The sequence below is a fragment of the Corvus hawaiiensis genome, chromosome 3, assembly GCF_020740725.1.
Source record: "Corvus hawaiiensis isolate bCorHaw1 chromosome 3, bCorHaw1.pri.cur, whole genome shotgun sequence".
Lineage (NCBI taxonomy): Eukaryota > Metazoa > Chordata > Aves > Passeriformes > Corvidae > Corvus > Corvus hawaiiensis.
In genome coordinates, this window is record NC_063215.1 from 77,071,144 (window position 1) to 77,085,818 (window position 14,675).

General features: G+C 38.9%; 1 protein-coding gene across 23 annotated transcripts in view; it reads right to left on the reverse strand.

The window, feature by feature from the left end:
• The window catches only part of AFDN (afadin, adherens junction formation factor), a 119,456-nt gene that overhangs the window by 9,350 nt on the left and 95,431 nt on the right, over positions 1-14,675 (reverse strand). For 9 of the 23 annotated variants that reach the window (XR_007202800.1, XM_048299637.1, XM_048299640.1 and 6 more), the window contains 9 exons: positions 14,299-14,364; positions 13,253-13,326; positions 12,625-12,743; positions 11,430-11,624; positions 11,069-11,160; positions 10,451-10,639; positions 6,895-7,917; positions 5,040-5,075; positions 384-518 (listed from right to left, as the gene is read on the reverse strand). Coding sequence is in view for 22 of the 23 variants with exons in the window: in XM_048299637.1 (XP_048155594.1) it covers positions 384-518; positions 5,040-5,075; positions 6,895-7,917; positions 10,451-10,639; positions 11,069-11,160; positions 11,430-11,624; positions 12,625-12,743; positions 13,253-13,326; positions 14,299-14,364 (1,929 nt within the window). In the remaining variant the exon portion in view is untranslated. The remainder of the gene's footprint in view (positions 1-383; positions 519-5,039; positions 5,076-6,894; positions 7,918-10,450; positions 10,640-11,068; positions 11,161-11,429; positions 11,625-12,624; positions 12,744-13,252; positions 13,327-14,298; positions 14,365-14,675) is intronic. The other 14 variants (XM_048299659.1, XM_048299656.1, XM_048299650.1 and 11 more) reach the window with 6 other exon arrangements.

Here is a 14,675-nt window from a genome sequence, read left to right on the forward strand (position 1 = left end):
TAGGAAAACCCAACACCACTAACTGAGCCATGATAATAAAGAGGGTATGCAAGTTATGTTGGGAGCTGAAGGGAAACAGGAAGTAACTGATTTCTTCCGTAATTTTCAGAAAGGCTCTGAAGGCAAGAGCCTTGCCACTGATAAAAACCTTCAGCCAGTAAGCCCACAGTACTATTTCTGCAATACCAGTCAACTCCAGCCAGCAGGAACGGGCTGTGTGTTTAATTACTTGTTGGTTCAGATGGAACAAACTGAAGCCTTGGCCCATGACCCTTATCACCAGAGCTACTGTGTTTAAACCCTGACCCAACACTGAGCTCATAGTGGCCAGGCTGAAGAGGAAAGGCCTGCAAGAACCCCTGTGGCACTCAGAAGACCACAACCTTTTCTTCAGCCTCTCTCCTGGTCCGCTCCTCCTCTTGCTGTCGGCGCTCTTCTTCCTGCCTGGCCCTGTCTTCTGCTTCTCGCTTCCGCATTTCTTCCAATTGTTGCTGCCGTCTGCGTTCTTCATCCTGTAACTAACAGAGACACAATTTTAATAGGTCACTCATATGGGCAAGATGGGTCAGAAAAATGTAACCAAATACTGGCATCTAAAAATAATTCATTCAGTAGAAAATGCTATGCTACAGATACATCACTATAATTTCCAGCCATTAAGAATAAGCTTTGTTACACTGGCTTGCCTCAAATCCCTAAGGGGAAAAAAAAAGCAAAAGAGAGGCGCACAGAACTACGTACATGAAAGCACAAAGTACACAGGGAGACATTTTTAGCAGTCATATCTGAACCCTTAGCAGAAGACTGAGGTGACTCACGTTCCAAAGAGCTTCAACACCCATAGTCTCATAGGTACAGTAAAGTGAAATTAAATACTTGGAACCAAGAGTCCACAGCTCCAGCAGTCAATTGTTTTTTTTCATTCTGGATTAGAATTTAAGCACCGGAAAATCATGACTCATTAGTCAAAGGGTCAATCCATTTAAAGTAACAGGCTCATTCAGCAAGTCTGCAAATAGTCTCAGGAGATAAAGAAAGTCTCCCACTGTATCTGCAGCAGATGTGTTTTGGAAATAACAGAGAGTGAAGGAAAGAAAACTTTTGACTACTGGGATTAAACAGCTCACAAGAACAACTCACGTCCAACAAACAGTACTGGTTTATACATGTGTATGATAGTAGAGCACAATCTAAACTCTGCATGATTCTTTAAAGCTAACCGTATATAAGCCCCTGATGGACAGGAATATTCACTGGCATAATAATCGAAGTAGGAATTAACTGGACTACATGCTGTGTTATTTCTTACAGTAGCATATGTTTTAAAGCAATTTTTTTCCCTCCACACAATTGTTTTTTATCCTTACTGGTATAAATCAGTAAATTACTTGATCTTGCTATCAACTGCACGTAACAGGGATACTTTTCTACTGGATTTGATTTTACAATCCAATTTCACTTACAGAAAAAGACCCTTAAGACACAAAGCAGTACAAGAGAGAAAATTAAGTCTTAATAGACTTTGTAAGGACAAGCTTCATGTCAGTATATTCTTCCCCAATTAATTAATTAAAAAAAGTCTAAACATTTTTGACTGATTTTCTTACAATTACTTCCCCCCACTGTTTATTTTTGAGCATGAAAGCTAAAGAACAAAATTAATTCATTTAATTTAGGCACAAATTTGGTGAATGTATTCTAGAGGATGCTACCTCTAGAGTAGCATCTCTGAGTAAATTCCCCGAATTTAGGGCTAAAACTTTGTCATTCCAACTGAAAATGACAAAGATCAAGCTCAGTTTGCACTATACAGCAGGGAACAGGGTAGTTAACCAACTCCCTGCTTGGATTAAGATTTCTTGTCTTAGTTATTATAAAGACATTATTTTAGCAAAGGAGATAATATTGCTGTCAAAAGGAAAGACAGCTAGTAATTCACAAAAGTTTATACAAGAGAAGTCATTTCCTCTTAACAAAAAAAAAAAAAAAGGAAGAAAAAAAGGAAGAAAAAACTGAATGGTGAGAAAATACAGGAAAATTCCTGTCTCAACTACATTTAGAAAAACACCCTGAACATGGCAGTTACTGCTCCCAGGTTATGGCATGGATGCTTTACTGCTTAGCAGCAAATATTCCTATTCAAAAGCATTTAAACAAGAAAGAATTTCCAACTAAATCAAAGAGAAAGTAGGACTGGTTTGTTAGTTGTTTTCTGACCTTAACTAAAGAAGGCAAAAGTGACCAAGCTGCCCACCCAGGAACTGTTGTTAGCATCTGAATTGGAAGAATTGCAAAGACAACTGTATCCAGGTCAGAGGCTACTGTAAAAATAATACCTATAGGAAAATGGCTAAAAATTATATGGAAGGCAGAAGTGAGAATACAGCAACTATTAAGAGATTCCATTTCATTTCTTTATGATCAGTAACTAGTTTCTCCTTCAGTGCATTCCCAGACCAAGGCAGGGAGCTGTGGAATGATGAGGCATGCCAGAGCACTTGGCAGGCATTTGTGTCTGTAATTCTGTGTGTACAACAGTATCCAATTCTAACTTCATCCCAAATTTTCGAGATGCAAAGGAAAATCAGCTTTGTGTCCCATTTCTAGTAAGAGGCCTATAAAATTCCCAGGTTGAGTATTTTGATTGGATGCTTCTCTATCCCAATCAGTTTTTCTCTTGTTTAGAAGTCACGTTTTCACCTGATTTACTCTACTTCCACATCTCCTCCAAAGCCGCGTGTTTATATTGTAACAGGGAAGAACAACTAATTTGTACAGCCAGAGTGATGGAGAAGAGCATTCTCCCAGCTGTAACTGAGCAAAACAGCTGAGCACAAAGCACCAATTCTTTTCCCCTGCTTTGACCCAGCTCTGTTGCAAAGTGCCAACTGTTTGCTCAGCCAGGCAACTTTGCCTCCCTATTGCCAACATATACTCGCAGCACTTCTACACCTAGCAGGGCAAAGAAGCCCACCTTTCTTCCAGGCTATTGCTCCTTGTATAGGGGCCAGTGGGTTGATCCTGTCAGGAATGTTAAGATATTCACAGGACTGGCAAGCATCCAGGAAGTCTCAGATTCAAAGTTCATTTCTCCAAGCACTGCTTAGAACACTCTAAAAGATGTTCCAGGAGAACTTTAAATTTATACCTATTTATTTAATGACAGCTAAAAAGCTGGGTCAGATCTCATAGTGGCCTGGGGAATTAAAAAAACTAACAGTAGCTAAGCTGACAATTCATGCATTAACTGTTCTTCATCTTCCTTCAGCCTTGTAATTAGCAGAACAGCTGTTACCAATGCTCACCCTAGACATACAAAAAAAGCATCAAACATGAGAAAGTTCTGTTGTGTGGTTTGGGGTTTTTTTTTAAGAAACAAAGTAGCAATTACTTGGGTATATGAAGTGGCATTGTTTAGATGAGTTTATGTCTGGAAAGTCATGTGAATGGTATGAAAATGATGACATTATGAAAAAGCAGTATTTGCTGGGTGTAGTGTTCAACTATTTCAGAATTAGCTTGCTGTCTTTTTTTAAAGCTAAATTTATAAACATCATAAATCATCAACTGATTTAGGCCATGCATCCAACTAGCCCAGTATTCTGCTGTCTCTGACCATGGCAAGAAGAGCTGCACATGAGCCTGGCCTTTTCTTCTAGTATTCCCCCAGCATTTAGCTCACTACTAGAGACGTCAGCTGGTACAGCCCTGTGTAATCCTCTGAGTAGCTGTTTGCAGGTGTGATGTCTATGCATTTGTCTAATCCATTTTTCAAGCTGATGATACCGTCTGTCTTCACCAACCTCCTGTCGCAGAAAGATCCAGGTGCTTGCAGTCTGCTTGGAAAAGTACTTTATCTATCTAGCTGCAGCTCCAGGGATCAAGGTTTGAGCAAAAAAATATAGGCATAGTAATAAGAAAATATTGATAAGATACTACATCTGAAAACTCCATGACTCCTGGCTTGTCCATTAATTCAGAAAGGAGAAATGCTTCACCTGTTCCACTGCTGTAAACTGCTTAATGCTCACATAACACACAGATACAAAATTGAACACCTTAGATTTTGTAAGTTACTTGAAGTATGCATTTTAAAAGGTGATTTTTTTTTTTCATAAGGCAGTGCTGAATATCCAAATCCGTATTTTGAACCAAAACACTGACAGTTTTTTCATACAGCACAAATTAAATTTTACTAACAGGACTTGCAAGCATCACCTGTCTTTCAAACTGGTACACTGATTATACACAAAATGACTTTGAAGGGGATGTATTTCTGCTCTAGAAGACTACAAAACTCCTTTTCCATGTCCCCATGTCCAATGAGTGCAATAACATACAGAATTAGCTGGAGTCATAGCAATTACTGCTCCAGTTTGAAAGCCTGTCATGTTTTAGACGCAAGAGAATAGTATTAACCAATTGAAACCGAAATTGTATTGTATGTTAATGATGGCATGTTTATGCAACCAATTTGGAAATATCAGTTCAGAAGTAATTTCTGAATTTACAATCCATTTTTATGTTAATGAAAAAAGATAACACATATAACACCTGCAAACAACAGGGTATGTATTTTTCAGTATTTGCTGAAAAAGTATGCTGTATTATTAGGCTCTCAGTACAACTTCACTTCAAACTGGAAAAGAACAGTGCTCTTAGAGCTCTTCTAAAACCTGCACGGGTGGGAAAGGGAAAGGAAGGAATCTTACCTCACAGCCTGTTCATTCCAAGTTATTAGTAAGATTTTACAAACAAAACTGCACAAAACAGCAGATACATAGTTTTATATTAGACCACTGCTGCAACAAACAAATCAAGACTGCAAGCAGAACACAACATCTAAGAGGAAGGAAACACAGGGAAAGGAATCACCACATCTGAAAACATTCAAATGCATGCTTGCAGTTAACTTACTGCTTACTGTATCGTAATGATCTTTGAACACCCAAAGATGCCAAATCATCATCCAAAGCGCATAGGGTTGTTATTAATAAGGAAATGGGAAAGAGATATTGAAGAGAAAGAAACAAACATACCAAATCTAGAACAGAGATTGCTGGCACAGCAGTCTGCTGCAGGTAGTAAGAAAGGGGAAAAAAAAGAAAGATGCACAGTGTAAATAAAGATAGGTTAGACTTGCGCTATTTCAAAAGCATTTTCTTTTATTTGTTTAGTTGGCTGCTTTAGAACAAGGAACTGAATGGATATAAACCTGAAATACAGAAATGAAAACAAATAATCCAAAATTTTTATCAGTATTGACTCATTCAACACCTCAGTAGTTCTGCAGAGATGCTACTTAACTGCATCGCTAAAAGTGAAATGTAACCAAAATGCACACACGAATTCAGTTCAAGACAAGTGTTATTTTTTAGTTTCAAAATGTTCCAAAAAGCTGGAAGAACTTTATGCACAAATAGTGTTTTAAAGCCAGCACTTGCAGAGAAGACTAATACTGTTATGCAATACAACTGGCTTTTTTTTAATGACACACGGCTTTCTTAGCCTTGCTACAGTAAAATTTTAAAAACAATGTTTGTTAAAATGGCAGTTCTACATGAATTTTTTATGTCCATAGGTAACTGTCTACGTGCCACATATTGCCTGTTAGCAATGCTGGACTTTAGGGCAACCTGTTTGCCAAATATACTTAGCTTTTCCTTTCTTCAGTTTCCAAGTTTGAGGTATTTATTGTTTTACACAGTAATAAAGTTAGGCACAAGAAAAAAAGGAAAGCAATGCAGACTGCAGCAAATATGAGGAGAGTAACTTAGGAAATGAAGCTGCCAAAACAATCCTGAATTCAAATCCTACTCAAGCCACTAGCTATCGCTGAATGTCGAAACAAGCATGTCCAAACATTTCTCAGGAATTAAACATTGCTTATCACCGAATTAAGTCAACTTTTCAAGACAAACACACAGAAGACACTGAACATATTACAGAGCTAGCTTTTAAGCCTGGAAAAGCATAGCTATTGGTATGTAACTTGGGAATCCATGCTGTTATTCAGAAAAGAACAGATTTTCCTAAAGAAACTTTTTCTCAGTAACAGTAGATTTAGCAGCCTTGGGAGACAACAGCCACCAGCAGAGGGGTTAAAAATTGCATCATACTATTCAGTTGCATTATCTTATTACATATATTATGAGCTTTCACAAAACTGAATCTAAGGTAAGCAAACCTTCTCAGATGCTAATTAAACTGGACACCATGAAAAATCCAGGCATACATGAGGTGGAGCCCTAGACAGGGTGTATTAGCTGTTACACCACCCAAAACCACATGGCTCAACCAATGCTCCCACCACTGCTGGGGTCAGCACACAGGTGATGGTAAAGGCAGAGGTAGCAGCTGAATCAGACCAACAAGCTGGAGTGTCTGTTCAGCTCACTGTTCCCTGGAAACAGTATGCATTCAGTGTCTGTGTTCATGTCCCAAGACTATAAATAAGAACTTCTAAAGGTAAATACACTGGGGAGGGGAGGGAGAAATCACACTATTTTTATTTCTGATTCTCCTACAGACTTTCTTAATTTCAAATATTTTTTTCTTATCTTTCTGCAAGCAAATTTCTGCCATATTTTACTTTCTAACCATACTCTAGGTACATGACAAAAATACTTTATCCAAAGGGAACTTTTCTCTCCCCCAAACCAGAAAAGTAAATTCAACTGCTAAATCGTATGCTATAAAAGGTAGCTTAGATACTTTTGTAACACATTACTTAACTGGTGAAACCACTCTAAGTTATTAATCTTAAAATTCAGGACATTTAAGAAAGCGTCATCCTCCTTTACCACCTGAGAACATCAAAATACTCAAAGCATGAAACCCCACCAAGCTAGAAATTTACAATATTTTTTTCTAGAAAAGATTATCCCCTTTTACCCTTGCTCTTCTTTCTGCCTCCAGTCGCTGCATGATGAGCATAGTATCCACCTCATCATCCTCCTCTTCATCGTCATCTTCATCCTTCTGCTTTGATTCTTGCAGTCGCTTTTGGAACTGCCACTCAAGCATGAGTTTGCGGAGGCGGTCATTGTCTTCCGCTGTACGATCAGACTTGTTCTGAAGTTCCTGAATCTCTTTACTCAGCATGTCCACAATGTGCATCTGTTGCTGCTTCTCCAGTTTCTCCTTAGCATCCCGTTTCCAAGGATCTGGAGAGAGGCTATCACCAGAGGACAGTTCTTCCTTGCTGATAGTAATGTACTGCAGATCTCTCCGCTCAATAGTCCGTGGCTGCTGTTGGGGCTGCAGCTCTCGAATAACTGTTTCTTGAGACCTCTGCAAAGTTGAGAGTTTTTCTGATTTCACTTGTTGAAGGGAGACGGGAGGAACCACAGGCTGAGCAGGAATTAGTGGCTGAGAACGCATTTGACCCAGTTTTCTCTCCTGCTCACGACGTTTCCTTTCTCGTTCTTCTTCCAAACGTGCCTTTTCCTTTTCATACCACCTCTGATGCTCTTCTCTTTTTTTACGCTCAGCAGCAGCTACCTGGGAGGATGCTTGTGCTCCTATCTGATTTGGAGGAGGAGGGGGAGGCAGAGGCAAATCCATTTGTAGTTCATCAAATTCGGCAGCATAATGCACTGGAGGAGGTGGTGGTGGAGGGGGAAGATCTGTTCTGATGGGCTGGGAAATGGCCACTGGAGTCGGCTGGCTAGTGGCTGGAGTTTTCCAACGGCCAGGTCCACTTTTAGTTAAACAAGAACCAGGCGAGACTGGTTTGGAGGAATGGTTCAGGTGTTCCTGGCTAGATGTGCTAGAATCCACAGATGAATTCATCCACTGATCGCTGTCCGACTTCCGATCGATGTACTCCACATCCTTCCGTATAACAACTTCCAAACGACTCCTCTCTGGCTGGAAAACTTTATCTCTGAGCTCTTCCTGGGAACGAGCTACACGCTGAAAAAAAATTAAAACAAGGCATGTGTATTAGAGTCCATCTACATTAAAACAGATTTGAAAATGGCTTACGAAACACTTTCTTATTACTGAAGGCAATTACTTTTAACGAGTTTCAGCATTTTCATGCCCAGTAGGTTTTCCAAAACCAAAAAAAAAATACTCTTCTCAGTCGTCTTAACTCATTCAAGTGATGGAAGACTTGGCAAGCTCTTGGGAACTGCCCGGTAACTGGACTGGGAGGAAGAATGAATGCAAAACAGAGTTTAAGCTGAAAACCTCCCCAGCTCGCACAGTTTCTCAGGACTGTCTCTGGCACCCCCTCCCCCCACGTGAGTATGAAAGTCCTGGCAGCTCTGAGCAGAGGCTCAGTCATACCAGCTCTGCCATTACTGACTGAGCTTCAACTGGCTTCACTGAACATCTTTCCTAATGGGAAAGCAAACAGAAAGGCTGCAGAGAGAGAGAGAGAGAGAGACAGAGAGACACAGAGAAAAGAGCACCTCTGCCCACCCTCCTCCATATTAACAGGCAAGATGCCCCAGAGGAAGCTCCCATTGCTAATGCCATTCAGGGTAGAGAATCCAGGCAGGCAGTCTAATTCTACCTGCTCCTGGAGCATGAGTATAATGGTCTGAGATTTTTGTCACTTTAGTGCATCAAACACCAAATCTTTTTCTATACAACCCCAGGGTCTTATCACACTGAACAACCACCAGAAAAGGAACACTGGACCATAAACCAGGATTATTAAATCTATTAATGATTTTCTTGAAGCAAATATTCATACTTTGAATGTTAGGAACTGCTAAGCACTGAACACATAATGCACCAATTATCAACAACTGAGAGAAGACTAACAAAGCAAACTCCTTTTATTTTCCTCCATCAATGACCTTAACCATGACCTCTAAAGAATGCCTTCTTTGAGAAGAACAAGTGTATTTTTTATGCTCTATTAGTCCAACAGAGCTGAACACACAGTTATTTGTGTTAAATTTGCTGTAAAGATGCACCTAGCCCAACAGTTTGCTAATGCCTTCAGAACAGAAGACACACATTTTAGCAGCTTTTTTGACAAGCCCAGCTCTCACTGCAAAGATTAAAGTGTATTTCTTTATTTCTTGTAAAAAGTCTGTTTTCCTCTAATTTTCAACTTAAAAGAACTGTTGTATGGCAGGGAAAAACTGTGAACACTTTCAATGCATGTAAGGAGTTAAAGCTTCTATTTTGCTTTAGCAAAATGCTTTTCTGCACTGCCAAGGCTTATAGCTCCAATTCAGTGTCTGTCAACAACTTTAATAGATGGGCTTCATCTTTACCAGCTTTAACCACCTCATCTAAGATACTCACTTAAGCTTTTCTTAAGCAGGGAGAGATGCATGTCCAGGCAGCAATTATCATAAAATGCAGTTAAGACAAATGGGTAGGAACATTCTCTGGAGGCACTCACCTCCCCTTCTCCCACCACTGACAGAGAGCACCTAGATTTTAACTATGCAGCTAAGATTAAGTGAGATGAAATCATGAAATGTGAAAGAGTTAAGCGTGGAAATTCAGCTAAATACTTCTGTATCTATTTGCCACAGTCGTTCAACTTACAGCACTCCCGTTCAAAACTACAGCAACCTTTTACTGAATTTGCTTGCCCATGTATGTGTGAGTAACCAATAAACAATTCTTACTTTGCTTCCTTGGATAGAATCTCAAGATAATTTACATGACACTTTTTCCAAAAGTAAAATGTAAGCCTGGTGTAAGGCTCTGCTCTTATCACTAATTAAGAAATAACAGAAAAAAAAAGCTCTCTGTATTTTCAAGTCTGGTGGATTAGAGAAAAAGATCATCCAGTAACTAGATTTAGTAGATCTACGTTTAATTTCCTGTATGGATTTGAGTGAAGTTCTCATTAACAGGAACAAAACAACACTATTTCTGAATTTCTAAAAATACCATGATTGTAAATTCATTTCATGTCAAGATGCATCTACACTTTGATAATAGATACAACTTGAAATTTATTTTTTTTTAACTGGAAGCAGGGAATGTGTTTTAGTGAAGACCTTGGATAGCTCTCAAAGTACTGTTTTATTTCAATTTTAATACTTTACTTTATCACTTAACACACCCTTCAGGCAAACATTTTTCCACATAAACCTTCTTGGAAGAATGGAAGACTTAGTTTGCTTTTCAGAAAACCACAGAATATTTTACAAGACAAACCCTACTACCACTTACACCCCATTACCTCTAACAGGGCATTAAAATATCCCAGATAACAGGTCTGCAGAACATGGTAACATAAATTCTGTGAAAGAAAGGAGGGGAAAAAAGGCAAAATGAGAAAAAAAAGAAAAAAAAGGCATAGGGATCCTGAACCCAAGCCCATCTTGGCAAAAGTATAGTTGTTCCCATCTATGGCATACCTATAAAGAGCTGACTATTCTGAAAAAAGTCTCCAGCAGTCTGGGAGTGGAAAGCAAGCAGCTTCTTTCTGGTTTGTTTCCTTATGCCGAAAAAAATTACTTCTCACCTGCATGGTAGTATTGATAGAATTATTACTTTCTGCCTGGATCTGTGGCTTTTCTTCATAATTTGGCCACTGACTCTGAGCTGGACCCATTCGATCCTGGGACTTTGACGCTGGGAATGTGAAATATTCTCTAGTATAGGTCTGTGTTGGGATGGGATAAGCTTCAGGTCGTGGTGGCAGAATCTGTTCCTGAAAAAGGGAGAAAGAAAGTAAGGTAGAATTCTCTAATCACACAGATCTGTATGGAAGATTGTTCTAAACATGCATTTTTCAAATACTTTCTTTTGGCCCGTAAGAGCATTACTCATCTGGGACAGGAGATAACGAGGCTGCCTAGAATCAAACGTAACTGTGGCTATGAGTCATGTTTTTATGGTCTCAAAGCGAGTATGCAATATTGTACAAACCTAAGAAATCACAAGGACAACTTCATGAACAAAATTTAATGAAATCATTGAAAACGGTCTCAACCTTTCATTAGCCATAATAAGCAAAACCCCACCCAGTCACAAGCGCCAGCACTGTGGTCAGTTCAGTAAGACACTGGTTTGAGTCAAGCACACTGACACTAATTGATAGAAAAGTTTAATAGCCAGCATTTTGCTTGCCACTTCTGACCTCTGTACAAAGATTTCCAGTAGAGACTGAGGTTATTTTGGTGGTAGTTCCAGATGCATAAGCATTCTTTCCCCCAGGGCTTGGAGGCTGATCTGTTGGAAAGTTAAAGGAAGCATTTACAAGACTGTTAATAATAATTTACAAAAGTTAATAAAGACTTAATAAAGTAACAATATTCACAAAATAACTATTATTTTTTCTTTTAAGTAGTTCTAGCAAGAGGCTTGCTCCAAATGTTACCACTACACGGGTATTTTAAAGATAATCCATTTTTAAAAATAATCACCCCCTTTTGAATACAACAGCCTCTAAAACTACTGGAGGAAACATCTATCCCCAAAAGAAGGACAATTTTTCTTACTTGCTACATTGGGACTGGAACGATGATCGGCTCTGTTCTTCATCAATCTGTCATCCCCTGGCAGCTTCTTTGGTTCACTGTACTCCGTCCATGGCAGCTGAGGACTCTCAGGTGATCCATTTTGCGTGGAGTTGTTATACAGCTCAAAACCTTCACTCTTTGGTCGGGGTTTACCTGAGCCACGGCGGTCAGAAACTGTAACAGTTGGATATGTAGTTTCTCCCTTTCACTTAACTACTGTCTAGCGTATTTTTTTTTCAAACCAGAGCTACCCTGAGCTTATATTTAAAAATTAAGTTCTCAGTAAAGCAAATACTAGGTTTAAAAATCTTTACTTCTTCAAATATGTAATCCCAATCCTGTATCAAATATACAGATTTCCTTCAATCTGTATTCTTCAAAAGAACTTCTGACAAGGTACCACATTATTTGGAAAAGCCAAATGTGTTATACTGAAAGGTCTCTGGATGACTGAAGCATATGGCATCTGGGATGGTGTTGTGAACTGGGATAATAAGGATTTGTTCTTTTAACCCATTCTTTTCTATACTGTGGTACTACCCTGTATGTAAAAAATGCCTTCATTGACAAAATTATTTCCTATAAAATATTGTTTTATATTGGACTTTAGTATGTCTTTTGTTAGTATCCTACTGAAGTAGGATGATAAAATGTAACACTGGAGAAACATCCAAGAACTTCTTATGATCAGACACAGAAACTTAAGGAGATACATTTCAACATGTCTAGTTTAAAAAAAAAAAAAAATTAAAATTCCATGGCAAAATACATTCCAGGGCTTCTGTTTCCATTTATTTCTCTCCTACTAATTACACTGCACTCTGTGATTACATGGAAGACATATTCTGGGAGGAGAGAAGCTCTTATGAAAGGGACAAAAAAAATTCAAATCAGAATTATGTGTTTAAACACATAATTAAGTTTTGAAAGGTACATGTGCAAAGGATTTATTAATTATTAGACTAGGGAAATTTCAAGTGGTATTTAAAACCAGACGAACTTCTGATCAGAAAAGAAATTTTTGTTTTTCTGTGCAATTATATTCCTTTTCTGATTTAATATTATGGTAATACTTGGTAAGATACTGTAAATGATTTTATTTTCTGCATTCTTACAAATGCAGAAAGCAAACGCACAAAGCTGTTATTAACATCAATAATATTAGTATCTTTACCTCTTTGCATCATTGGGGATGGCTGATTAAGCAGGGTTGCCAGACCATGGTAAATTGCTCCTTGTTTTGCTACTTCTAGCGTTACTACAGAACCCGTCCTAGTCATAAGTTCTGCTGCCCTGCAATAAAAGGTGAAGCAAATAAAACAAAATTAAATTAGGCACTGTATTACTTGTTACCCTTATTATCAGTAATCTGTTGCTTAACAAAGCACCCTTTTTCTGACTAGTACTTAAAATCACATTGAAAAAAATTCCAAGACTATGGCAAGAACACAGGCTTATGTGTACAGACAATACCTACTGGCAAGTACTATTTATTCCCAGTTTCTGCTTTAGAGGTCAAAAGCCAAAATATTTAAAATTAGAGCTAAAAAAAAAAAAAAAATAGTTCAAAACCAAAACCCAAATGTGTAATACAATCTCTTCTATATAGATAACCCGTTTTGTATGAAAAGAGGGGAAAAATAGTACAAACAGTTGAATTTGCTACTAAGGTTATTCACAGGCAGTTATCAAAAGACAAGACAAAGCCTAAAGTGTAAAAAAAATTAGCTTCTCTCCTCTTCAGTACATTATTAAGCTAATATTTTCTTCCCATAAAAACAACCAAGGAAAGCACTCCGTACCTTTCCTGGGACAGGCCCACCAAACTTCGACCATCCACACTAAGCAACTGATCCCCTGCAGCCAGACGACCATCCTAAATACGTATTCAAGAGAAGCAAAATCATACACCAATGCTAACATGATCTCAATTAAAACAATCATTCACACAAAATAGTTGTCAGAGACTGAAAATAGTTCATGCCTCAAACATTGATATAAAGTTTTACTCATGATAAAGAAGCTACAACCGAAGAAGCCTCCCTGAAGACTGGGACTTTGAACTGGAAGTCAAACTGTTGATTAGATAAAGGGAAATGCATTGTTCAGTCGTTTTACGCTGAGGGAAAGGTTTGCATCCACAAAAGGCCAAAGCCACCAGCTGCAACTATCCCCGGGTGAGTTCGGAGTGGGGGGAGAGCACAGCTCACAGAAGCCAGGTTTACACAGACTCCCCCCAACCGAGGGGGAGGAGGAGGTTTTGGGTGCATGGTGCAACCTCTGGTGAGAGGCAATAAACACCCATCCTCCGTTACACAAACTGGCCCAGCTGTGGAACCGCCAGCCCCACAGGGCACATCCACGGGACTTTCATGTGAGAGGGGCTGCACGTGGTGCAACAGACCCAGAGCCTGCTGTGAGAGACTGACCCCACCCCAGGGGGACATGGCTGGACATGCCCACCCAGCCTGAGCATGTACACCCGTGGGACTCTGTGCCTTCTGGGGGGACCTTCACCACTCAGAGACTAGCTGGAGAGGATCAACGAACAGCGTTGGGATCCACGGAGTGGTGATATTTTCCTTATTCTGTCCCTGTCACTCTTTCTGCTCCCCCCAACTATCTTCTACTTCTTTCTTCCTTTCTTTCTCTCTCTCTCTCTCTTATTTACAATCAAAAAAACCCTTACTGTTGTCACTGGCATATGGTCTCATTTGCACCTTAATTCGGGCAGAAGCATTTCTAAGAACATTAAAACTGGATCATAACAATAGTACACAAAGGATTTTAAAGCATTTCCAAAGGCTCTTTCTACCTTTGAAATCTGATGTTTAAGAACATTACTAACCACATCTGCAGCACCTCCTTTCACAACAGACTTGACATATATTCCAAGTTTGTCTTGACCAGCACCCTACAGAGAAAGAGGCATTAATTTAATTTGTATCTGATCTCTTACGCACTCCACACACTTTAATCTGAATTTTACATGGCTAAGTAAACCTCTACTTTCTCATGACTTTTATATATTTTCAAACTGGAGAAAAACCAATTATACAGTGAAGAGTTACATTCAATTAAAGTCATATGAATAATTTAATATTAGGCCTATCAAAACTGCAAGCTTTGTTAGAAGCAAAGAATATTTGGTCTTAATGCAAGTTTGAATAAGAAAGAAAATACATTAACTAAAACTTATACTTTAGAATTGTGTTCTAGCCCCCT